Source organism: Acinonyx jubatus, chromosome B4, assembly GCF_027475565.1.
Source record: "Acinonyx jubatus isolate Ajub_Pintada_27869175 chromosome B4, VMU_Ajub_asm_v1.0, whole genome shotgun sequence".
Taxonomy (NCBI): domain Eukaryota; kingdom Metazoa; phylum Chordata; class Mammalia; order Carnivora; family Felidae; genus Acinonyx; species Acinonyx jubatus.
Genome location: NC_069387.1, coordinates 11,955,733 through 11,982,126, shown reverse-complemented (window position 1 = coordinate 11,982,126; position 26,394 = coordinate 11,955,733). Strand labels below are relative to the sequence as shown.

The following is a 26,394-nucleotide window of genomic DNA, read 5'->3' as shown; positions in this document are numbered from 1 at the left end:
AAATCTGTTTTGTTCTTGGACCAATGGTAGCTCCCTTGTGCCAGGTCCCCACCTGTCCTCATACGTGCTTCCTACAATACTGTGACAGTGCCACTGATCACCTAGTTTAGGGACTCTATAAAGGGTCTGTGCTCCCCAGAAGAGAGGCCGTGGATGTTTGCCTTGGCAGCACTCCACTCCTAAGGCTTGACTGCTACTGATTCACGGAGTTAAATGTGGATTCCAAGAGGTTTACGAGCTCACGGTAAAGGTCATGAGGGAAATGACTTAAAGGAGGCCAACACTATGATTAACATAGTTCCAGCAGCCATACAATCGCCCCTGACAAAGTTGCACTATGACATCAGAAGCCAAAGGAGAAGTGTGGGCTCCGAGGTAAAGACCATCATGACACGACTAATTTCTCGCCCCGTGTTCTCCTCTCTTCCTGGGCATAAAGGAGGTCCTCGTCTACCCTGTTCAGGGCAGTGAGCTGTGAAAGATAAAGGCTGTCCAAGTCTCCCAGGACTATTACAGAACAGGACAACCACTGGGATTCTTCTAAGGAGACAAGCAAGATCCCTGTCGCAAAAGACCCCCTGGAGAATGTCTTACATGGAGGCCGCGTACGACGCAGAAGAAACTCCTCCGTAGTAAAAACCATCCTGACACAGCCGTTCTCTCAGGCCGGTGCCTTTGCGGGCAAACTTCTTTGGAATTCGTCCTCCGGAGAAGGTTGACTGCAGTTCAGCTCGCCTGGCGCTGAGCTTCTTGTACTGGGTCTGGATGTGGTACTGGCAGTACTCACAGTCGTTCTGCAAAGGGCAGAGCAGCGGCATCAGGATTAGGGACACACATGGGGGGACAGCATCAATAAACACTGGTCCTTTTGCTCAGCTTCGAGGGGCACTACTCTTTTTTTTTTTGAAGTCTATTTATGTATTTTGAGAGAGAGAAAGAACACAAATGGAGGAGGGGCAGAGAGGGAACCCCAAACAGGCTCTGTGCTGCCAGCGCAGAGCCCAATACGGGGCTTGAACTCATGAAACCAGGAAATCATGACCTGAGCCGAAACCAAGAGTCAGACACTTAACCGACTGAGCGCCCCCCACAGGCACCTTTGTGGGGCACTATTCTAGGTGCAGAATCCCCCTTTTGACCTCCAAGCCCATTCTTAAAGGGGAGGTATACACAGACTTACTGGAATTACACTTAAAAGCTCTAGTCACATGAAAGAAAAAGTGATACTGTTCACCCCATATGCTCTCTTTCTAAAATGGAAGGAACATTAGCTTCCAGAATGAACCTCAAGAACGTTATGCTAAGTGAAAGAAGTCAGACACAAGAGGCCATATTACCAGTAGATGGAGGTGAGGGGGTAGGGAAGAGGTTCCTTAATGAGTATGGGGTGTTTCTGTGGGGAATGAAAAGGTTCTGAAACTAGAGAGCGGCTGGTTGCACAAGAGTAAACATGACGGGTATCACCAAAGTGTACATTGTAAAATGGTTAACTGCAGATTGCGTGAATTCTACCTCAATGTGCACTGATACAAGAATACACCAACATCAGCATCTAGTGAAATTTTTCTATGCCTCTGGCTGCCTCTTGGACTAATGCTACTCCTTCAACGAAGGAAAAAAAAGGAAAGCAATGTGCTAACGTTCTACAAGGTGAGCCCTTAGGTGTGAGGACAGTGGGGTTTTAATGATTGTGTTCCTATGTGGAGATCTGTAAGACACTTCACTCTGAGACTTCTTTTTCCAACTCCTTACCTCCTGCTATTCCCTGCTCAGCAGGTGATCTGTTAGGCAGGAATGAGGCAACTAACGGAGATGAAACTTGCCATTTAATCCTTTCAGAGAGCTCTAAGTAGCCCCACTTCACCCCCACGAGGATGGCTGTCATCAGAGACCAATAAAGACAGGTGCTGATCGGGACATGGAGAAAATGCAGCCCTCCTCTCTGCTGGTGAGAATGTAAAAGCCACCTTGGAAACCAGTCTGGCAGTTCCTCAAAAGCCGAAACACGGGGGTTACCATTCGACGCAGAAATTCCAGGTATATACCCAAGGGAACTGAAAACATACATCTGCACAGTAACTGCTACATGAATGCTTGTAGCTGCAGTATTCCTAACACGCCCCACTGAATGATGAATAAACAAAACTGATACATCCACACGACGCAGTATTATCCAACCACAAAAAGAGAATGAGGCAGTGACACCTGCTATAACATGAATGAATCCTGGAAACATGATGCTAAGTAAAAGAAGCTAGACACAAAAGGCATATTGTATAATTCTATTAGTAAAATGTCCAGAAGAGGCAAATCCAGAGAGAGAAAGTAGAGTAGTGCTTACCAGGGACTGAGGGAAGAGGGTCATGGGGACTGACTGCTAATTAGTATGGTTTGGTTTTGTTGTTTTTTTTTTCTGGGAGGGGGAACAGTACCGAAAATGTTCTGAAATCACATAGTGCTGATGGCTGCACAACTCAGTATTACAACTACTCAACTGTCCACTTTGAAAGGGTGAATTGCATGGTATGTGAATTATATGTCAAGTTATCATAATTACTATTTTTTTAAAAGCTCTAAAAAAATACAGGGTGCCTGGAGGGCTCAGTTGGTTAGGCATCCAACTCTTGATTTCAGCTCAGGTCATGACCTCGGTCATGAGATCAAGCCCGTGTTGGGCTCCATGCTGAGCGTGGAGCCTGCTTGGGACTCTCTCTCTTGCCCCTCTCCCCTGCTTGCACACACGTTCTTTCTCAAAATAAACAAACATGGGGTGCCTGGGTGGCTCAGTCGGTCAAGCATCTGACTTCGGCTCATGTCATCTCACAATTCATGGGTTCAGGCCCCACATCGGGCTCTGTGCTGACAGCTCGGAGCGTGGAGCCTGCTTCAGATTCTGTCTCTCCTTCTCTCTCTCAAAAATAAATAAACATTAAAAAAAATTTTAAATAAACAAACATCGGGGGGGAAAATGCTCTAAGAAAATAAATGTTGGAGTTAACAGACTAAAATAAGGTTTTTAGTGTATTTTATCACAGTGTTTGATCTCTGGCACTACTCAGAATTGAGGGCAACTAAAATTCCGCCTTCCTCATACCTCCTAGTCAGTGGGCAATAAAACAGCACTTTCCTTCCTAACAGTTCAATCCTTCCCGCATCCTTAGTTTTTTAAACTGGCAGTTATTAGCCACACACTGAATTGTCTTACTTTGGTGCTTCCTGTTACGTAGGAAACTCAGTTCCAAGTTGGTCGTTACTGCTACGCTATCTACAATCTACTCCTATTAGCTCCTGTCTTTAGCGGAAACCACCCCAACAGAACTGAAACCAACCAAATTAACAGTCTGTGTACACGGCTGTCCATTCTTCTTCTTTGCTTTACAGGTTCCCAGGTCAAGAGCTTCACCCATGATTAAGATCTTCTGAGGATGATCAACAGACAAACACACCTGCAGAGAAGACACAGGGTGGGACTTAAAAGTGAACAAAGGCATGGTCTTTCATCAGCAAGAATGAGTAAGAGGCTGGTTGGCGGGAGTTAGCAAGGCGCTAGCAGTATAGAGGAATTGGAAGCCAGGACCCGAAAAAACAGCTGTAGGCATGGGAGGTAGAGAAGACACGTTCACTTCTCTATGCAGTAGCCATTATCACCATCTTTGCTGCAGAATCCGGGTTTCTTATGGGCTAGCCAACGCTCAGCCTTAGATGATGGATCCTGTTTATTTTCCCAGCATCCCCTGCAGCTAGTGATGGTCATGTGACTATGTTCCGTACAAGAGACTGAGGCAGGAGTTCCGGACAAAAGCAGACGGAGTGGGGCTGGTTCACTTCCTGCCTTCAAAGGCGATGTGAGGGCGAGAACTTCAAAGCCATCCAGGGACCAAGAGGAGAAGGCTGAGAGGCTCACAGACACTGACTGACGTCACTACATTGCCTATGTCGGGCTTATTTATTATGTGAGTAAAACAAACCCCACTGTTTACCATTAAAAGAAATGGTAGGGAAGTTTTTGTTACTTGTAGCCAAATACTTCTGAACCAACAGATGAAGATTTGTTGCCATTCTCTGGTGAAAGGAAAGAAGTAACTTTGCCTCTCACTCTCTGGTATTATATTAAAGATAATAGGTAGTAACAACAAAATGATGCTTCTTGCCGGTCAGGTGGAGAGAAGGTCTGCTCCTGTTCACAGGAGATCTCGGTTTGCTCTCCTGCTGCTTGAGAAGATGACCTCACTGATTCTGAGCTGCAGCTACAGCTGTACTAATGAATGGAGCCAAGTCCCCTCCCCTATAAAATCCTGCCTTCTTGATGCAGCCACTGAAATCTATGGGAGAGATCTAAGGAGATCTGAACATAATAATTCAAAAACACTCCAGGAATCCTGAAACTAATTTGGAAAGATAAGATTTAAATTATGAAACACTTAAGAGTAGGCAGAAATTCAGAATATTGGTGGGTAAAGAACAAAAAACCAGATGAGGGGAACATAAAAGTATGACTCAATATGCAGGGGTGGACCAGTCACAAAATGTTTCTCATAAAACTTGGCTAAGCTGCAAAGACCAAAAAAAAAAAAAACAAAAACAAAACAACAAAGAAAGAAAACCATGGAAACAGATTTTTACCTCCTCAGAACCATCCCTGGGCTTCATGGGGTTCGCGTTGAGCAACCCTATGACAGTACCCTGTTCAGTCTTCCAGAGTTGTTTGTGAACTTCTCCAAACAAGAACAACGACACGTACCGCGTCAGGTCACGGAGATCATTCAGTCGCCAGATACTAAATGTTTTCCCCTGGAACAAATATTTATTCTTATTTTTACTAAAAAATTTTTTGAAAAAATTTAACGTTCTATTTATTTTTGAGACAGAACACGAGTGGGGGGAGGGGCAGAGAGAGAGGGAGACGCAGAATCCGCCAAGTAGGCATCAGGCTCCGAGCTGTCAGCACAGAGCCCGATGCTGGGCTCAAACCCCTGGGGCACGAGATCATGACCTGAGCCGAAGTCGGAAGCTCAACTGATTGAACCATCCAGGCGCCCCTTATTTTTACTGTTTTGCACAACGGGCTATACTGTCTCCATGTATAAGTGCTCTATTGTGGAAAAATATATAAATATATCCACCCTGAATATATAATCCTGAGAATGTCTGCTAATTATAAATTAATCCTCTCTCTAGGCTTTAGTATTTATTACCTCTTTCATTTTTTTTAAATGTTTATTTTTCGAGAGAGAGAGATAGAGTATGAGCAGGGGAGGTACAGAGAAAGAGGGAGACACAGAATCTGAAGAAGGCTCCAGAATCTGAGCTATCAGCACAGAGCCTGACACAGGGCTTGAACTCATGAACTATGAGATCATGACCTGAGTTGATGTCAGATGCTTAACTGACTGAGCCACCCAGGTGCCCCTGTTGTTCTCATTTTAGAAATGAAGGTGAAGTCAGGCAAGCCAATGGCCCATGTGTTAGTGAAGCCTCTAGTCCTCAGGTCTAAGTACTCAATGGGATAGTACCGCCTTTCTAACTAACACACAGTGTTAAAAGGACCACTGCAAGTAGTGGCACTACCATTTAAAAACTTACTGATATAAATTTAGTGGATCTACTATTTATCACTAATGATATTATTAACAATAATAAAGAAGTATCAGCTCTATGCTATTAAAATCTTTGCCTAGTTTAGAAGAAAAACAAAAGCCTCATTTAATGACAACTGGCTATGTTTAATGGTCAAATTTCAAAAGCATTATCATGGATCTGAAGAAATGTAACTCAAAATGCTGACTGTATCAACAACTTCCACTTTCACAGATTTTTTTTTAAAACAAAATTATTTCAATACACAATCCAGCTATTTCACAGAGGCAACCCAGAGTGGGTGTGGTTACAGGTTACGGTGAGCCACTGACTGGATTTGAGTGTTCTATTTTCCCATGGGTTTGTACAATGCCTTTCAATGTCATCATAGCCACTTATGACACAATTCAGAACCTAATCAAATGAACCAGACGTGTTCACGTTCAACTCGACAGTAATAGGGCTAGAGAAGGACTCACTAATCTGAAAGTCAACTCGTTGTTGAGGAGGCCAGGCCTTGTAGAAAAATCCAAGGTTGTCCAAGATCTCAATTAAGAGAAAGAAATCAGTAATGACCATGATCATAGTATTTTGAGAGGTGGAAGAGAATTCTGATAGAATCAAAAGCCAGTTCCTTCCTTTAAAAAATAAGCACATGGAAGTCCTCAAAGATTAAAGGTAAACCTAAGTTCACATAGTTAAAGGGAGAATGAGGCTTAGAACCCAGATCTTGTGACTCGCCATGCCACAAGATAATCTTCTTGTTACGCCTCAGTCAACTGTGATTTTAGAACTTGTTAGATTTCTTGTAATATTCACTGTGCTCACAAGGACGGCAATTTCAGAATTTCTGCAGTTGCCCTCTTACTTCCAGTCAGGCTGTCCAGAGAGTCTGTGCTCAGCCTCTCCTCTATAAGCAGGAGGACACCGTCACTGGGGCAACCCACATGTACCACAAAAACAATGACAAGTGAGATGCAGCAAAAACAATACAATGAAAAGCCCAAGGACCCTCTACAACCAGATCTTCTATAAGTAGGGCATTCTCCACATACACCCCTCTCAGACAGCAATCCAACAAAGGTGAGGCAATCTGGGAACTTATGAGCAGCTATTTCAAAATGAAATACTGATGGGCTTGGGCTAGAAAAATCAAGAACATGAGTCCCCACTGTTAGTTTGTGATTGAGTAGCTAAGAAATCAGTAAGATGCTTACACTATTACAACTCTGTGGAGTGATTTTCTTCAATATAACCCCAAAAGTCACCCAGTCTATTTCTTCCAGCTTCTCACTTGCCATCTTTTCCTTGAGCTGAGAAAGTCTGATCAGTTTTCGGCCAATCATTTTCTTGTTCATCTCTGCGAAGGACACTCGAGGCCGCCTGGGTCAAGACACCAGCAATTATTAGATTATTATTCTAATAAGAGATTCCCTGGCACTGTAGCAGTTTGGTAAGAAGAGATGTTATGGACAGAGATCTACCCTGAAGTCTCGGCTCTCAGGGAGGTTTAGTTATGTAGTATGGGCAAAGCAAAGATGGCTTGTTTTTTTAAGTAGGCACCATGTGTGACACAGGGCTCCACCTCACGACCCCAAAATCGAGAGTCGCTTGCTCTTCCAACTGAGCCAGCCAAGGCGCCCCCAAGGCAAAGATTTTTATGGCAGATGAATAAAAATAAGATAATTCTTAAAGCTAGGTTTGTGCTTCCTTCGATAGAAAAGTGGAGCTTATATAGAAAACAAGAAAGATCATACACTCTTTTACCTATACATTATAATGTATGTTACAATATTCTTTTAAAAGTGATCTCTGAGTTTAATACAAAATCATAAGTTGAGATTACAAAATAAGATATTTACATTTCATCAACATTTTCAGAGAACAATAAACCAAGGCTTCGATTAATATATTCTTATTCCTAATGAGACTCCAACAACTGTGTGATCCCCTAAATCTGCAGGCCACTCAGGAGCTCTGGCTGAGTAGTTCTGACTTTGTCTACCCACTTCAATTTACGAGCACAGTGCACTCACACTCGCAACATCTTCATCTGTGGGGGATTTCAACCAAGAACTTGTTGCAGTGGACAGGATCATCTTGGTAGGGGGACGTATACCTTGGAAAAAACCTTGCAGCGCCCTCAGTGAGAACCACAGCTTTTACTGTATTCCATGCCACATGTCCCAGGTGTCATTAAAACACTGAGTACTTTCTTCCGATTTTGGAGAGTATAGAGTCTTTAAATACACATCTACGGTGTGGTGGCACCTACCTGCCTCCCCGCCACCGCTCAGTAACGTGTAATTTAAGATCTTAGCAGTTTTAGTTTAGATTGACAACGGTTAGGTGTTCTAGGATAGCACCTAGCTACTCAGATGGACTGTACTAAAAGCAATCTGGTCTCAGCGTAAGGATTATTGCCCTGCCCTGGGCTTCGACAGAAGTGTTTGTGGAGCTGCAATGGACTAGTGATGGGGGGCACAGAAGAGTTAAAAGTCCAGGCTCTGAACTGAACTGATCCTGGGATTTATTCCTATTTTAACAGAGAATCTTAATCTCCCCACACAACCGTGCGAAGGACATACACGTGCCTTGAAAGTTATTAGAAAGAAAAAGAGCGCAGGTATTTTTCTTAACATTAATTACAAGACACTACGATCCCGGTTAAACTGTGAACACCTTCATGTATTTGAAAATAGTCTGTCACTGTTTCTGATTACGTACACTATTATTTATTTGCCCATTTCCTTTTTACAGATGCATTACCTTTTACTCACCATGTAAACATAAAAAATCTTCCTTAAACATTTCACATGCCAACTGTACTGTACGTTATGGTTACTCTTACTGCCAAGTTTTGCCAAGTTCAAGAGCTGTTGTTGTTAAGTGGATCTGCTGTACGAATGCATTGTTTGTAGAAGGCTCAGTCCTCGGGAAGGAGGACAAGGCATCCAGTGGGGCAGGAGAAGAGAGTGAGAGGCCTTTACAGTCACTGACCTGAGTCTCAGGCCCGAGGAGGCTTCCACAGAGATCACGGTCTGTGGTTCTCCAGAACTCCTGGGGGTCCCTGCGCTGTGACCTCTGGTCAACCCACTAGGTTTGTTTCCAGGAGTAGTTCGGAGTGGTTGGGAAAGTGTACTTGTGGTCCCTGAAGACGAACTTTTGGGCTCTAAAAAATTAACATAAAAATTAAGTGAAAGGAAAATCACACCAACCCCTACAAAATTTGTTTTCATAGAATTCTTTTTAAATCAATATGCAATAACCAAATTTTGAGAGAACGAAGGAAGCTCACAAGACCATTGCTGTACTACCCTCCAAATCTCTGCAGTGCAGTCTGAAAGAACTTCCTGGGACCATGGAAATGTCTTATACCCATGCTGTCTGGTATGGTGGCCACAAGCCACATGGGGCCATAAGGACTTAAAATTGATTAGTGCTTCTAAAGAAATGAATGTCTAATTTTACTTAAACTAATATAAACGTAAATAATCACACGTGGCTAGTGGTGGCTATAGTACATACAGTGCAGCTCTGAAACAGAGTTCCTTTGTGCAATGACATTGAGCATTCCCTATACACAGAGCACTGTGGTAGATTGCATAAGGGAGTAAGAGCCCTCCTTCCGGGATCAATGATTAGTGATTTGTGTACAGATCAACTTTCTACCTGAAGAAAATGTGAAGTTAACTCCCTTTTGTTTCTGGTTTCATCTCATTCCATTTGGTTCCATTTCATTTTATTTACAGGGTGGGGCAGGCGGATCTAGGGGGACCAGGGTACTCTACTGACTTGCATGCATTAAACATCCCTGAGGTGGTTACTATTCTTATTTTAGAAGCATTTGATAATGTTCCTGAAGGTCAGAAAACTTGGATATTTTTCCTTAATACAATTTCACTCTCTCTTAAATAAGACTGTGTTGTTTACCCTCAAACAAGACTTTGGATCAGCGCTCCCAAGCTAGGAAGCAGGGCAACCCAAGAACTTGAGAATCTCTAGAAAGCATGCCCATGCCCCACACCCTCAAAACTGAACTTTGGACACCGCCTAATGACATAGTAATGTTAAAGATCCTAAAGGGATGGATGCCATTCATAAGTGGATACAAGGAATACATAATTTTTGTTAAATAAATATGAACATGCAGGGCTGCTATTCCCTACTACAGAGTCATATGCCACTGCTGTTCTAAAGGGCCTTTTTGAACATACGTGGTGAATAGCATGCTGCTTACTCTGAGCTATGTTATCCAGACCATTCTGTCTTAGAGCTTCCAAAGAATTATTTTTTTTAATATTTAAATATACTTCTTTGAATTTTATTTTATTTTTTAATTTATATCCATGTTAGTTCACATATAGTGCAACAATGATTTCAGGAGTAGATTCCTTAGTGCCCCTTACCCATTTAGCCCATCCCCCCTCCTAAAACCCCTCTAGTAACCCTCTGTTTGTTCTCTATACTTGAGACTCTCTTATGTTTTGTCCCCCTCCCTGTTTTTGTATTATTTTTATTGTCCTTCCCTTATGTTCATCTGTTTTGTATCTTAAATTCCTCATATGAGTAAAGTCATGTGATATTTGTCTTTCTCTAATTAAATATTTTTTAATGTTTATTTATTTATTTATTTATTTATTTTTGATTTTTTTTTTTCAACGTTTATTTATTTTTGGGACAGAGAGAGACAGAGCATGAACGGGGGAGGGGCAGAGAGAGAGGGAGACACAGAATCGGAAACAGGCTCCAGGCTCTGAGCCATCAGCCCAGAGCCTGACGCGGGGCTCGAACTCACGGACCGCGAGATCGTGACCTGGCTGAGGTCGGACGCTTAACCGACTGTGCCACCCAGGCGCCCCATAATGTTTATTTTTTTTTAACTTTTTTTCTTTAATCTTTATTTCTGAGAGAGAGACAGAGTGCAAGCAGGGGAGGGACACAGAGACAGGGAGGCACAGAATCTGAAGCAGGTTCCAGGCTCTGGGCTGTCAGCACAGAGCCCAACACAGGGCTTGAACTCACAAGCCGTGAGATTATAACCTGAGCCGAAGTTGGATGCCCAACAGACTGAGCCACCCAGGCACCCCTAATGTTTATTTTTAAGAGAGACAGAGAGCGCACATGTGAGCAGGGGAGGGGCAGAGAGAGGGAGACAGAGGATCTAAAGTGGGCTCTGCGCTGACAGCAGAGAGCCTGATGTGAGGCTCGAACTCACAAACCATGAGATCATGACCTGAGCTGAAGCTGGACGCTTAACTGCCTGAGCCACCCAGGAGGCCCGAGATCTTCCAAAGAATTATTACCATGTGCAAACTGAGGCAGTGCAATAAAATCAATACATAGTGCTTATGAATATTTTTCAGTTTAATTCTACGTGCTTATATGTGGGCTGAACTAGAACGGTGTTTGAATATACTTCTCTACTCCTGGCGAAGAAGTCTTTTCTAAAGAATGGACCCTCTGCTTTAATACAACCTCACTTCAAATAAAACCTGGCCATTAAAAGGAATCTGTGCCTTGAACTCACAAGCCTGAAGACTCAATCTCTGGATTGCACAAGAACTCAATCCAGTGGTTATACTTGCTACAATTCAACTACAGGACTGTAGAGCTTCAAAAACATTTAATTCATTGTTTTAGTAAATACCTACTCTGCACCTGAGGGCTTTCTGGGCACTTTAAGATGCAGAGGAAGATTACAAAATAGAGCATATGGCTCTCACTCCCAAACAAACTTACTTTTCTCAATGGGCAGTTAAGACAGACCCCCAGCTGTCCCCTGCAGGTATGACAGTGCTGAACTGAATTTTAAACAGAGCCAGACTGGGGCGCCTGGGTGGCTCAGTCAGTTAAGCAGCCGACTTCGGCTCAGGTCATGATCTTGCGGTCCGTGAGTTCGAGCCCCGTGTCGGGCTCTGTGCTGACAGCTCAGAGCCTGGGGCCTATTTCAGATTCTGTGTCTCCCTCTTCCTGACCCTCCCCCGTTCATGCTTTGTCTCTCTCTGTCTCGAAAATAAACGTTAAACAGAGCCAGAGTAGCGAAAAACCAGGCAGGCCTTGAGTACTGTACCTGCAGGTGAAACCTTCGGAGTCCGAGCCATCCGCTTGGTTTTCGGTAGAGCAGGGACATCAAGCTCTGCAGCGAAGCACGTTGACTCCTGAATTCTCTGAACTTTCTTCTCCTTTAGAGGGGGACGTGGGGACTTAGCTATGTTATTAAAAGGAAAGAAATTAACAAAGAAAATTTAGAAAGGAACTCAAAGGCTATTTTACCAGCAGCTGAATGCAGAAGTAATGCTATAATTTTTCTTTCTCTTTTTTAAATATTTATTTTTGAGAAAAAGAGAGAAAGTATGCATGTGTGCGAGCACGAGCAGGGGAGGGGCAAGGAGGGGGGGAGAAAGGGGGAGAAAGAGGGAGAGAGGGAGGGGGGAGGGGGAGGGAGAGGGAGAGAGAGGGAGAGGGAAGGAGGGAGGTGGAGGGAGGTGGAGGGAGGTAGAGAGAGAGAGAGAGAGAGAGAGAGAGAAAATATGAATCCCAAGCAGGCTCAGCACTGTCAGTGCAGAACTTGATGCAGGGCTTAAACTCACAGCCCATAAGATCATGACCTGAGCTGAAATCAAGAGGTGCATGCTTTACCCACTGAGCCACCCAGGTGCCCCTATAATTTCTCACTAACAGAGATGCACGTTTTTCCTAGAATTACAGTCTGATTACCAGGAGATTTATGCAGAAGGGCTGGACTTGCAGGCTGTGTAATTGTTGCTATTTTTAGCTGTTCTTGTAAGGATTTCATCTGCTCTTGCAACTTCTTTAATTCATCTAGGAAAGAAAAGTATATTGACTTAAGACCCAGAGCAGAAGAAATATCATACATGGCAAAAATGCTGGAATTACTTTTGGTGTCTACTCCCTCACCCTGAAATGCCAAGAGCCACAACATAATCACATACTGAGAACTCACCATTAACTTTTGCACTAAGAGGTCCCTTAGAGAAATAAACTTTGTATTTTCAGTAATCAAGTCTCTAATACCTAAGCTAGTCGTGAATTTGTTCTACTGACAAATATCACAGATACATATCCCCAGTTAGCAAGTTTTTAGGAATCAAGAAAAGTGATTAGTTATTTCATAAACTGAATACCGTAATATAATAAATGCTGGTTCTTGCATTAGAAGAAACAGCAAACCACTGAATTTTATTATAATTTATAATAAAATATATTATAAGAGACAATATATATAAGAATATATGAGACAATGCCACGAATAAGAAAAGGGCACTCCACAAAGCTCCTGTTCAGAAATGGTCTCCTGCCCAAAAATAATGTGGAGAAGCCTGCCATCTTGTCCCTGGCTCCCCATGCATATGAGTCTCTGGGTAAGATTTTTCTGTAACAGGCACGAAAGACGTTAGAGCCATTCTGGGAGGGACTAAATTACAGCTGGCCTCTGCATGCTGAAATGCTGGCTGTGAATGTCTCCTCTACTAACTCCCACGATTTCTTTCTTTCTTTCTTTCTTTTTTTTTTTTTTGCCAAGTCATGTATCTCCACTCTTGACTCAGCAGCTATTTTGATGAAAACTGTCAGGTTCCATCTAGTCTACCATGAAGAGATTAGAAAAGCAAGTAGTTAGGGCACCTTGCAACTCTTGATTACTTTTCCCTTGACTTGGAGCAGGAGCAGTGGGGACACTGTTTTTAGTTGACTGCGGTGTGGGAACTTCTTCTTCATCTGTTAAGTCCCCCATATCTCCAAAGAGAGTGGCCAGATTTTCCTTTCGGTCCTCAGTCTCTCCCACTTCTCCATCAGCAGGCTCCTCTGAGTAAGATTCACCGTCATCATCTGCATCAAAGAGCTCATCAAATGCATCAGGTTCACGATTTTCCTGGGTCAAGCGGTGACTCTCTTCTGAATTACCGTCCAGGGCTAACTCATTCTCCTCCAGCAATGCAGTCAGCAGAGACAAATCATCTTCCTCCCCTGGGGAAAAAGACAAAGGACAGAAAGTAAACCTACCTGAGAAAAACTGCTAATGACAAGCAGTTAATTAAAACACTCAACATTAATAAGGCAGTTAAAATGGCTCACCATTTTGCCTGGTAAATTGTTGATCTTCTGTCCACCTTTCCTCTTCCCAAGTGCTTATAGGGCACTGGGTGAAGGAGAAAGGGGCCAACACCTGCATAGTGACCACACCGGGCCGTTCACTGGGCTGATCTTTCTCCCTGTGCTACTTCAGCTAGTGAGATAACTAGCTGCATACCAACTTCCATGAAATCCAACCCATAAGGGAATAACTCAAAAATACACTAAACATGCATTTAGGCTTTAATTGAGGGATAAAAAAATTTCAAATGTAGAAAAGGTACAAACAACCATATAAAAAGTACTTATATTTCATCAACCAGAATGAGTCATTTATGTTTGCTTCTTGCCTTTACATTAGATAAGTAAACTTAAAAAAGTTTATAGTTTATCATGCCAAATCTTTTTTTCAATGTGTATATGGTTTTTTCTATATGCATATGTGAATTTTTTTATCATGCCAAATCTTATCACAATTCCTAACCACTGCCTCCACACCCTACTGCAAGAAGTATCCTAATTTTGGTATATCAGTCTAGTCCATTTTTCAAAATTTTAACATAAATACATAAGTATTCATAATCCATACAGAGTATTTGGTTGATTTATAATATTTTCGGGACACCTGGGTGGCTCAGTTGGTTAAGTGTCTTACTTCAGCTCAGGTCATGATCTCACGGTCTGTGAGTTCGAACCTGGTATCAGGCTCTGTGCTGACAGCTCAGAGCCTGGAGCTTGCTTCGAGTTCTGTGTTTCCCTCTCTCTGTCCCTCCCTCACTCATGCTCTGTCTCTGTCTCTCTCTCAAAAATGAACAAACAGTAAAAAATAAAATACTTTCATAAATTGTTGCACACTGTAGGTATTCCTCTGTATCCTGGTTTAATTCAACATTGCATGTTAAGACCGACCTGAATCAAAACATACAGTTCTAGTTTCTTTCAATGGCTATATGGTAATTCTTTTCCAATTCTTTCCCACCACAAACTATGCAGCAACCATGACGATGTCTTGCATACGTGTGACAGTTTCCCAGGAATACCTAGCACGAGCGGAATTGTTGGGTTGCTGGGTGCACATTTTCCAACTTGCCCAGATACGGCCAAACCCGCTCCCAAAGTGATTACTCACTAGCACTATGCCAGTGCCACTTCTCCCTAACACCTCACCAATATCTGATGTCACTTTAAGTTTTTTTGCTAGTCTGATGGAGGATTTTAAAAGGCATCTCAGTGTTCTGATTTGCATTTCCAGAGAAATCTCATGAGGTAAAGAATTGTTTACATTTATTGGCCCTTAGGATTTCTTCTTTCTTTCTTTCTTTCTCCTTTCTTTTTCTTTTGGTGCCCATTTTTTCCCCGTTTGGGTATTAATCCTTTATAAAGTCTGAGCCATTTTAAGACATTAAGGATATTTCATGCACTGTGCCCCCCTTCATCTGAAAGACAAGAGTTAAAGTCCAGAGACATCAAGGGTCTGTTCAGGACCACATGGCAACACAGGTCAGCACAGGAGCCTGGCTTAGGATGGAGATCTCTAGGCCAGCAACCCAATATTCTTTGCACCACTCTACACTCTCTTACCAGATGGAAAAGAGCCAACGCACAAACTCATGGGCTAGAATCTGATGAAAGGGTCTAAGGCTTAAAGTTAGATAATGATCCGCTGGAATTTCTTGCTCAATAATCACTGCAAAACTGGAGGGCACAGCAAGAAGAGGTGACCTGGCTCCCTGTGCTCTGGGTGAGACTGCAACATTCCCTCAAGGGAGCCAACAGGCCTTCCTCTCTCCTGTTCTTAGCTGCTGAAGAGAGCACACTTCAGGAAGAGGCTTTGGTTCACACCACTCATAGTTGATGATAAATGTTGCCCAGAGCTAATCTGTGATGCCTCCCAGCCCGGTTCAACTCAGTCACCACCAATAATCCTGTCTTCATGTTATGCTGACCCAACCTCCCTGCTTCATTTATACACTGAACCCTCTTCCTCTCAACCCCCCAAGGATGTCAGCCTATAATCATCAGCTCTCCTCCCCACATCACCCATGATTCCCTGTCTTCTGGAGCATTCCCATCGGCATATGAATTTTCTAGTGTCTTCCATCATACCAACCAACTACCTGATTATCTTCCTACTCATTTGTTCTTATCTTGCTCTCTGTAGAATGGAAGCAGGAATGTTGTGCAACCGTGTTTCTCTAGCACCAGTGCTTCTCTAGACCAGATTTCGTCCACACTGGACCAAACCGTTAGCACTGTGCCAACCAAACGAATGTTTATTAGATACAACGGTTTCTTAGAGGACACATACCCATTCACCACTTATTTTCATAACTATCTCATAGCAAATAATTATACTTTATATTCTATTAACCGCCCTGAAGGTAATTTGATGATTTCAGGAAACAGGACGCTATTATTATACCAAAGGTATAATCAATGTCACGTGTTATCACAGTGTGAAGAATTTCAATAATATTTGGTTCTACTTTTTTGAAAAAGGAAGAGAGTAATAAACTTGGATTTAAAACCAAAATCTAGGGGCTCCTGGGTGGCTCAGTTGGTTGAGCAGCCGACTTCGGCTCAGGTCACGATCTCGCAGTCCGTGAGTTCGAGCCCCGCATCAGGCTCTGTGCTGACAGCTCGGAGCCCGGAGCCTGTTTCGGATTCTGTGTCTCCCTCTCTCTGACCCTCCCCCGTTCATGCTGTCTCTCTCTGTCTCAAAAATAAATAAACGTTAAAAAAAAATTTAAAACAAACAAAAAAAAAACACACCAAAATCTAGTTTCAGATAATGAGCTCATTATGTAACCAGAAAAATAATGCATTTTATTTGTCAGCATCTCTTTACAGCCAGCACAATCACTGCTAAGCTACTCCCAGGCTAAGCTCTGTTAATCAGAGTAGCCTCTTTTTATTAGGTAAATATTGTGCACACACCTCTGCAAAATAAACAAAATGAGAAAGGACTACAAGAATTTAACTCACAGCTACACTGAAGCGACTTCAACATTAACTGTGAACTCTGAAGTCAGGCTGCCTGGGTTCAAATCCCTACTGTGGCAGTTTCACCTGGGACAAATTACTAAACATCTGTCTCCTGGTGTAAAAAATATGGCTGCTCATAGGGCACCTGGGTGGCTCAGTCGGTTGAGTGTCCGACTTCGGCTCAGGTCATGATATCATTGTTCACGAGTTCAAGCCCCACATCGGCCTCTGTGCTACAGCTCAGAGCCTGGAGCTTGCTTTGGATTCTGTGTCTCCCTCTCTCCTTGCTCCTCTCCTGCTCACAATCTGTCCTCTGTTCTCTCTCTCTCTCTCAAAAATAAACATTAAAAAACAAATAACATTCTCTGATTGAAGTGAGATCTTTTCTGAACCACTCAGACAATACTTGAGGGTGAGGTAGCCATTTTCACTATTCCGCAAGTAGGATAAATAACAAGTCCATGGACAAAAGGGTGGTTTTCCATGAAACACACATAATTTGAGACAGCTGTCAGAACTTACCATCCATGCTGTCAAGAGAACAGTTGTGATAGAGAACTTCAAAGGAGAATGCAGTGCCCAGGAGATGGCAGGAATGTCGAATCTCGGCTATGAAATCAACATTAGAAAAGTCACCCTTGATTGTTCTCGCTTTCTCACATCCCATATATAAAGAATCAGGGATCTCACAAATCCTACAGGCTTGAAGCTGAGGATTCGTCCAAAATCTGACTATTTCTACCCCCCCCCCCCACCCCTTTTATCTTGTCTTCAAACTATGGTGTAGAAACTCAGTTGAGCTCTGGAGCAGTTTGCTGGGTACTAGAGCACATGGATGAGACTGACTGTGAACAAGTATTATTGAGAATGGCCTAAATATTAGGGCTATTATCCCATGTTATTTACTGTGACACATTTGATGGCTCCTTTATCCACAGCAATCTAGTGTGTGGCTCTACTTAGTTGCAACCTTCGTCACATCAGGATTTCAATTCAATACTACTTACCAAACGCAGAGGCGGCAGAGCTAATTAGGGTAGATTCATGTTATTGTGTGCACTTTCTTTTTTTTCCTTTAAATGATTTTAGTGACTGCAAGAAAAAAGCTCAACAGATTTTGTCTAGGCTCTTATTCAATGAATATGAGCTTCTATAGCTGGCTTTGGGAAGTGCAAGGTCAAGTATTAATTATGATGCTTTCTTTTTATTTATTCGACAAATACTTCCACGGACCTATTGTGTGCTCCCCACTGTGTTGTCTCCTGGGAAATCTGCTGGATTGTAAGCTTGTTGAAGGGTAGCAAACGGTCTCACTCACCTCTATAACCAACCGCCCTCCCCACTCCCCCCCCTTCATACTCTACCTCACCCTCACAACCAGGACCTCCCAACAACTATCGGTTCTATCTCCAAAACAGTGCTCAATCTTTTGTCTGAACCATGAGCTTCCTTTATCGTTCTCTGTGTCTCTGTAATCTCATTTCCATACAGCAGCCACAGTAGTCTTTTCTTTCCTTAGTAATTTCTGAGGAATATAAGCCAGATGGTAGTATTCTCTTAACTAAAATTCTTTAACAATTTTTCATTACCATCAGAACAAAATTCAAAAGTCTGTGAGTTAAGTGGATACTCTCTCTCTTGCCTACTTCTACTCAGACTAGCCTGCCTACAACTTCTTGAACACAGAGAGTGCTCTCAGGCCTCACGCTCTTTGGAAAGTGCTCCCCTAGCTCCTTCTCACTCTTCAGTTTCCCCTTAAGCATGGAGTGTTCCGAGCCTTCCAGACCACCCTATCTGACCGGCTCCGCGGCGCCCGCCCAAACCTCATCCTTTTCGTGACTTCACTGCACTTTCCACTGTGGTGTGCGTGTTATCTGTTATTCTCTTTAGATTCTAAGCTTCACGGGGGGATAAGTAATGTGTGTTTGGAGGCCTGCACATGGCACACACTCAGTAACTTCAAGCAAATCACGAACTGAAAACAAAAAATGAAAAAAATAAAAGTCCCCCCGGCATGTATTTTAAAAGGTTACTTGAGAAAGAACCCAAACCTGGTCCCTTAAGCAGAGAGGATGGCCCGACGCCTGGTACCTCCTTGGTGCCTTTAAGGCGCCGCTACCTTTCGGTCGCTCTGCACCCAGAGCCCCCCCGGCCGCGCGGACACCGCGCTCGCCCGATTCCAGTTCTCCCTCACCTGATCGCCTCGGGCTCCGCGCTTCTCGGCCTCGGAGCTCTCCAAACTCCCCCGCAGACCCGCGTGGCGGGCCCCCTACCTCACCCCCGGGTGACCACCCACACACCCAGACCCCAGCTGCTTACCCTACTCGGCACCCCTTCCAGACCTACAGCCAGACCCGCCAAAATTCCAACTTGGCTCCACCCCCCCGTCTGACGCCAGACGCACGCCGACTTAGGGCCGCGCTGATTGGCTACGTCAGCTTTCTTGGCGACGACTATCTGGCAGCGATGGTAAAAGGCCCATCTTGCATAGAGCGCTCTGATTGGCTCACCGGACCGGGCGCCCTCTTTGTTGGGGGCAAGAAGACTTCCGGTCGGTGACGTCCTGCGCTCCTTTAGATAAAGTGGTGTTGTGGTGCCTCCCAGCGCTTGGAAGTTTAAGTGTTCCTGGAGGGTGTTTTTACAGGAGGTCGGAACTGAATTCCAGACACTCTCCCGGACGGACATCCACTCCTTTCTACGAAGCCAGGCGGAAGGTAACGCTTGAGGCCGAGAGGCCTGCACAGAGACGCTTAAACCGGAAGCACATTGCAAACGTGTCTCCTGCCCTCACAAATGTCCTGTGGTAGGACTGATCCTAGAGAAGTCTGACTGAACGTGCTGGATGATTATTTAACAACCCCTTGTGTTCCACTGAGATGACTGGACTCAAAATCAAAACTCTGGTTCGCTTTGAACTCTGCCTGGCCTTGGGGAACTAACTTCTCCCTTTGGGCTTCTGCTTCACCATGTGTGAAATGAGACCTAAAGTCTAGGGGACATTCTTTGAGGCAGTGGAAACGACATTTTCCAGAGGATTTCGTGATCCAGAGAATTGGAGAATTGTAACTTGTGTCGGACTAACTTGTTAGGAGTTCGTATTTTTCACAGAACATTTTTTAGTAAAATTCAGATTTTGGGGGGGGGGGGGATTTACATTCTAAAAATGGTGTTTGTACATAATTCTGAGAACTGCCCTTTCTAAATGCACAATTCTATTTAGCTTATACATAACTTAAAAGAATTCAAAGCAGAAGAGTTTTTGATGGAGCAAGTGGCCATTTTAAGTCTTTTCCCCCCTCTCACAGGCACTCTTCAGGCCCTGTATTCCCACCCTCCCACCCCGCGCCAATTATTTCATATAAGATGGTATCTCTCTGTCCATTGTGTTTGCCTTCGTTTTCATAAAAACTAAAATCAGCTTTAGGATGATGAAAATAAACAGCCCAGATGCCATCTACATTGATTTTTTGGGTGTGTCCTAATGAAGTATTAATGCTCCTTATTATCTGAGCTTATTATATTGACCCAGGAATGGAAATAATAACCACTTTTGAGAGCTGCTAGTGTTGAAAAATTCACAGTAATGTTAGCACCATTGTAATCAAACTGACAAAAGGAACTTTTAAATGCATCACTACATCTAATTGCAAAGGTTCGTCATAGACTTGTTAGCCATGACACGGACATTCCTGGACCAATTCTGATTTGTTTTCCAAAGTTCTTTTCTTCAACTTGACTTTCCAGGTCCGCTTTGCACCCAAAGCCGTGCCAAGAAGTAGAAAACAATACTGGTCTAAGCCCTCAAATTTTCGTCCAACGAGGGATCAAGAAACTATTACTGGAATTAGCACAGCGGTGATTTTGAGAAAGAATTAGACGGGTGCCTGGGTGGCTCAGTCGGTTAAGCGTCCGACTTCGGCTCAGGTCGTGATCTCACGGTCTGTGAGTTCGAGCCCCGCGTCGGGCTCTGTGCTGATGGCTCAGAGCCTGGAGCCCGTTCCAGATTCTGTGTCTCCCTCTCTCTCTGCCCCTCCCCTGTTCATGCTCTGTCTCTCTCTGTCTCAACAATAAATAAACGTTAAAACAATTTTTTTTTAAAAGAGAAAGAATTAGAGTAGATTCTGGAACCACTGGTGGAAGGGAGGGAGGCAGAAGACACAGAAAGGAGTTCAGGGTGTTTTTCTGAGGCAATGCACTGAAGTCGAGAACACGGGCAGCACTGAAGAGGTTTAGGGGAGAAGACAGACTTGGTTTTCGCTTTCAGAATGAGGTATGAAAGACGCTGATTTAGAAAAGCTTCATCTGCAGATCTGGGATTCAAAGGAGAGGTCTGTACCGCAGGCTCTTACCCTTCTGGCAAAGCGTGATCACCGACCCCTTTGAGAACAGAATGAAAATGGTTTCTTTTTTCCCCCAAGAAAAATGGACACTCGTACATTCGAGATTTTGTATACCTTCTGAGGGGATTCACATGTCTTCCCAACGACACCCCTTCAGATAAAGAACCTCCGGTGTAGAAGGCCAGCGCCCTGGGGGCACAGACTTCTGAGCCAATGAGAGAAGGTGGGCAGGTGCAGCTGGAGTGTGGTCAGGAAAGCAGTGTCACTCTTGGCCCTAAGTCTGGGCCCGACCTTCTCGTGTCCCTGTGCCGGTCGTCCTCTGGCTGTGTCCCTCCCCACAGGGTGAGGCTCACCCAAATCCTGGGCAACTCCTGGTAGCCAAAGCTCTAGGTCCTGGGACCCTGGGATTGCACTGAGGCGGCTTTGAGGTCCCGCGTGGCCTCTTCCCCAGGTTGTCCTTTGAGGGCGGATCCCTCTGTCTACGGGGTAGCTCTTTGGTGGTGGTTGGGCAGGTAGAGGGGCTTGAATAGCAGGCAGGGATGTCCGCACACTTGGAGAGAGGTGGCGCCCAGGTGCCGCACAGAACGGAGTCTACATGGGAGAAGAAGCAGTGTTTACAGGGCTGGGCCCACTTCTCAAGATGCCATGTTTCTGCGGGAAACTCTGAGGAGACTGGTAGCTTGATCTCTAAACTTTAAAACTTCACACACAGGATCTCTGTATTCTCGCCCCAGTGTAAGGGGTGGGCCTGTAAGAAAAAGATAGCACAGGATGCCAAGGGAGGAGTTTTAAGAAGGGAAATGGCAAATATCAATGTGATACAGCAGGGGCTCTCAAAATCTGGTCCCCAGAGCAGCAGCTTCAGCAGCACCGGGGAACCTGTGAGAAATCACACGTTCACCCTTCACGCCAGACCTACTGAATCAGAAACCCCGAGGGTGGGACCCACCGTTCCGTGTCCGGTCTCATGTGGCCACTGCGTCTTTCTATAGCAGTGGTTCTAAAACTTTAGAGGGCACCAGAATCATGGGTGAGCCTCTAAAACATATCACAAAACGAGAAAGGGAAAAGCAGAGGGAGAAGTTAGCGGGCTCCAGCCTCCTCCCCCAGAATGCCATTGGGCCCTATGGCTAAGTACCTCCCTCATCACCCCTGCCGGAGGTGCCCATTCTGTGTCCACTCACCCCGTCTTCCAGATCATCTCTCACATCTCCTGAGCCCACTCCCTCTTCTCCATCTTCACTTCCGTGACCCTCCCTGACCCCTGGTCACGTGTTTTTTACTTCTAACTAGTCCCTATCTGATCTCACTCACCTCCAATCCATTTCCCTTATTGCTCCCAATTACATCATCATCTTGGCCTGGATGTTCCCTGAACAAAATTCATCAACAGCTCCTCAGGTCCTGTAATTCCAAACTTCTTGCCATTCAAGGACTTGACTTACAGACCTGAGTCCTGCCTACTTTTCCACTAACCTCAGCTCTTTTCTTTCTCCATGGAATCAGTCTTTCTTCCAGCCACGCTGACCTGCAACTTCCTCTTCCTAAATATTCCGGGCTCTGGCATGCCTCAGAGCCTTTGTACATGCAGACCTCTCTGCTTTCAAAGCCTCAAACACTGAATCAGCTCCTACTTATCCAACCAACCTCAATGCAGGCATCACCTCCTTTGGGAATCTTCTCTGGCCCTTTGGACTAAGCATTGCTACTCAGTGCTTTGTAGAACTCAGGAGTAGGAGGGTACATAGAACTTTCCACACTGCATCCTAATCGTGGACCTCTTCTGCTTCTTCTCACCATGATGTCAGCATCTGGAGACAAGGGAACTGTGTCTTGTTCATCTTTCTATCTCTTCTCTGTCTTCCCTCCTGCTGCTGGTGGCCGGCACACAATAAATGTTACAGAAAGAAAAAAAAAATCGAGTGGAGTATTTGCTCCTTAACCCATCATTTAGCATTTGAGGGTGAGTTTCTTCCTCTGGAAAGTGCTGATATTGGCAGAACGTGGAATAGAGGCTGTTTTAGGAAGGATCAAATGAGGATTTCCAGGACATTTTCACACATGGTTATCAGCCATAATCACTTACTGCCTCAAGTGTACGTGGTGTTGGACAGAGATGTGGCCCATATTCTAGGAATTTACACTCCAAGTTGGGAGATGTGACATATGTATAAAATGTAAATGACATAAGGTGACGACCAACGAGCACCAATCTTGCTGGACAGGAGGGAACAGACAGATGGGGTCAAAACATTAAAAGAAGATCAAACAAATCATGTGGAAGATGAACAGGTCAAGAGCGATATTCTATGGGCAGTGAGTTTGTGAGCAGGTGCGGGAAGCAGGTAGATGTAATGAGGAAAGGAGTGGCCTAGTGCTTAGACTCGAGTGAATTAAGACTGCATGGTTTTTAACCTCCTGCCCCATGCTAACTGTGCAACCTCGGGTAAATTACTTAACCTCACAGTGCCCCCACTTACTCATGTGCCAAACAGGGATGCTGACAGTTATTTCATAGGGCATTGTGAGGATTAATGACAAAAGCTTGAAAACACCATAGTGTGCCCAGGATATGTAAACATAAATGTGTATTAACCTCAGGGTGCCTGGGTGGCTCAACCAGTTAAGCATCTGACTCTTGGTTTCAGCGCAGGTCATGATCTCACAACTCATGAGTTCGAGCCCTTCATTGCGTGGGATTCTCTCTCTTTCTCTCTCTCTGCCCCTCCCCCTGCTCTCTCTCACTCTCTCTCTCTCAAAATAAATAAATAAACTTTAAAAAATTAAATAAAAGTGTATTAACTTCTATTCTTGCTACTTTTCTAAATGCTGCTTAGGGACAGTAAGCTAAAAGACAGGTGCTCAGGAACTGAATATACCAGAAAGTGGAGGTAGAGAAGCCTGGCCAAAGATCGTGACAGTCCCAGACTGCGGGAGTTCAAGGGAAGAGGCCAGTGGGAAAGACATTATGAAGGAAACCCTCTCTGCTTTGGTAACTGGCCAAAGAAAGTTACTTTTTGCAGGAAAAGGAGAGGACGATGGCCAGGTTGGCATCACTTGGGCACCTGGCAGAATTATGCGAAGGGACTGGAGTGCCCAGGAGGAGGTTGCCGTGGACAGTGGGGAGATGGCGAGCTCAGTCTGAGGCAATGGTGTAGATTTCAGCAGGTGCCTTTGGCCCTGTGACCGAAGCCAGTGGGACATGCAGGGCTTCATGTAGGTCTGGGGTTACACATGAGTTCTCCAAAACCGAGATGGTAAAAGCACAATATCCTCGAGTATGTCTACCTGGTTATGCACCAGACCATTAAATCACCTCCTCCACCCTGAGGCCTGGCAGGCAGTGCTCTTCAAAATCAGAAAATCAGACCTTCTAACTGGGAGTAATAGTCCGTTTCTAAAGCCCCTCCTGCACCATTTCCCTCCTGCCGACGTCTGTTTACATCTGCCTTCTGTTTACATCTGCCTTCGTATCTTCCTTGCTATACATGCAGAACTCTCTAAGTCTTATCCCAAACTGGCATTTGTCTGGACAAAGATTCTGTACTGAGAAAAATGTGATCCTTGCTCAGAGGGAACCCTCTACTTAGAGAAAGAGGGAACCCCACCTCCTTGATTTTGTTAACAGGTTACTGTCTCTGTTACGCAAATAAATGTCTATTGCTTTTCAATCAACCTAGAGGTTACTTTAAACTACTCAAACCAGCCTTGCTGGTTTTAATTAATTCATAAGACTGTTGAACACATTTTTTCCTTGATTTTGCTGGGTTTATAACCCAGCAAACAACAACAACAACAACAACAACAACAACAACAACAACAAAATATAATACATATATTTGTAAAATAAATTTTACCTGTAATTATGACTCCTTATATTTAAAAGCCAACATTGCTACATAAATCCATCAGCCTACTGAGAGTTTCTGAGTACTTTTTGTTTTTTGTTTAAAAAAATTTTTTTAAATATTTATTTTGAGAGAGAGCGAGAGAGCAGGGGAGGGGCAGAGAGAGAGAGAAAGAACCTCAAACAGGCTCCATGCTGCCAGGGCAGAGCCCAGTGTGGGGCTTGAACTCATAAACCGTGAGATGATGACCTAAGCTGAAATCAAGAGTCAGTCACTTAACTGACTGAGCCACCCAAGTACCCCTGAATAAAAAATTTTTGTATTACATTTTGCATCTTTGCAATTACTTGGCCAGAAAAAAATACCACTTAAATTACTCACTGATGACTAACATTTATAACGAGAGTATGTAATGTTATCTCAGTAATTTTTAAAATGACGAATGATGTAAATCAAAGGATTCAACAGACTGTAAAATTATTTCTATGTTTTATTTGCTTTTCATAGCAAAGCAGTTTTGGTATCTTCCATTGTTCTACTAAGACATTTGAATATTGGTTCATATACTTGAGTCCTGTTACACTTAAAAGCTGCAACTGGCTGTTGTATCAGCTTTCCTCCATTGAATTAATGATGGCAAAATACATTTATTTCATTGAAAGCAATTCCAAGTTACCCCTTTCATTATGGGTCAAATGGAAGTGTTAGCCATTCTTCACAAGAATCTTGATTTTATGACACACACAATACATTTTAGGTTCATATTAAATAATCTTCTCAAAGTTAATTTTTTCATTTTTTAGGAAATAACGGACTTTATTTTTTTAGAACAGGTTTAGGATTACAGAAAAATTGAGTGCAAAGAAAAAAGTTCCCATAAAGCCCCTTCCACACACAATTTCTCCTATTATTAACATCTTGCACTAGTATGGGACATTTGTTACAACTGATAAGCCAATATTGGTACATTGTTTTTTTAAATTTTTTATGTTTATTTTTGAGAGAGACAGACAGAGACAGAGCGCAAGTGGGGGAGGGACAGAGAGAGAGAGGGAGACACAGAATCCGAAGCAGGCTCCAGGCTCTGAGCTGTCAGCACAGAGCCTGATGTAGGGCTCGAACCCATGAACCGTGAGATCATGACCTGAGCCGAAGTCGGACACTCAACCGACTGAGCCACCCAGGCGCTCCAATACATTATTTTAAACTAAAGTCCACAGTTTACATTAGGGTTAACTTTTATGTCATAGAATGGATTTTGACAAATTTATCCACCATCACGGTATCATGCAGAATAGTTTCACTGCCGTAAAAATCCTGTGTGCTCTCATCTATTCATCCCTTCCTCCACCTAATCCCTGGCAACCAGTATTTTGTCTCCATAGTTGTAACTTTTCTAGAGTATCATACAGTTCAAATCATGTAGCACGTAGGCTTTTCAGACTGGCTTCTTTCATTTAGCAATATGCATTTCAAGTTCCTCCGTGTCTTTTTGCAGTTTGATAACTTAGTTCTTTTTAGTGCTGAATCATAGTCCATTGTACGGATGT

General features: G+C 43.8%; 1 protein-coding gene across 5 annotated transcripts in view; it reads right to left on the bottom strand.

Annotated features, from left to right (window-relative positions):
- The window catches only part of MCM10 (minichromosome maintenance 10 replication initiation factor), a 107,431-nt gene extending 87,744 nt beyond the window's left edge, over window positions 1-19,687 (bottom strand). For 4 of the 5 annotated variants that reach the window (XM_053225292.1, XM_053225293.1, XM_053225291.1 and 1 more), the window contains exons 1-10: window positions 18,976-19,687; window positions 17,179-17,260; window positions 13,225-13,566; window positions 12,298-12,402; window positions 11,651-11,788; window positions 8,578-8,749; window positions 6,795-6,960; window positions 4,624-4,791; window positions 3,330-3,446; window positions 595-794 (exon numbers count right to left, since the gene is read on the bottom strand). In XM_053225292.1, coding sequence (XP_053081267.1) covers window positions 595-794; window positions 3,330-3,446; window positions 4,624-4,791; window positions 6,795-6,960; window positions 8,578-8,749; window positions 11,651-11,788; window positions 12,298-12,402; window positions 13,225-13,566; window positions 17,179-17,260; window positions 18,976-19,341 — 1,856 coding nt within the window. In that variant the 5' untranslated portion in view covers window positions 19,342-19,687. Of the gene's footprint in view, window positions 1-594; window positions 795-3,329; window positions 3,447-4,623; window positions 4,792-6,794; window positions 6,961-8,577; window positions 8,750-11,650; window positions 11,789-12,297; window positions 12,403-13,224; window positions 13,567-17,178; window positions 17,266-18,975 lie in introns of all 5 variants that reach the window. The other variant, XM_015067779.3, reaches the window with a different exon arrangement.
- Window positions 19,688-26,394: the final 6,707 nt, after the last annotated feature.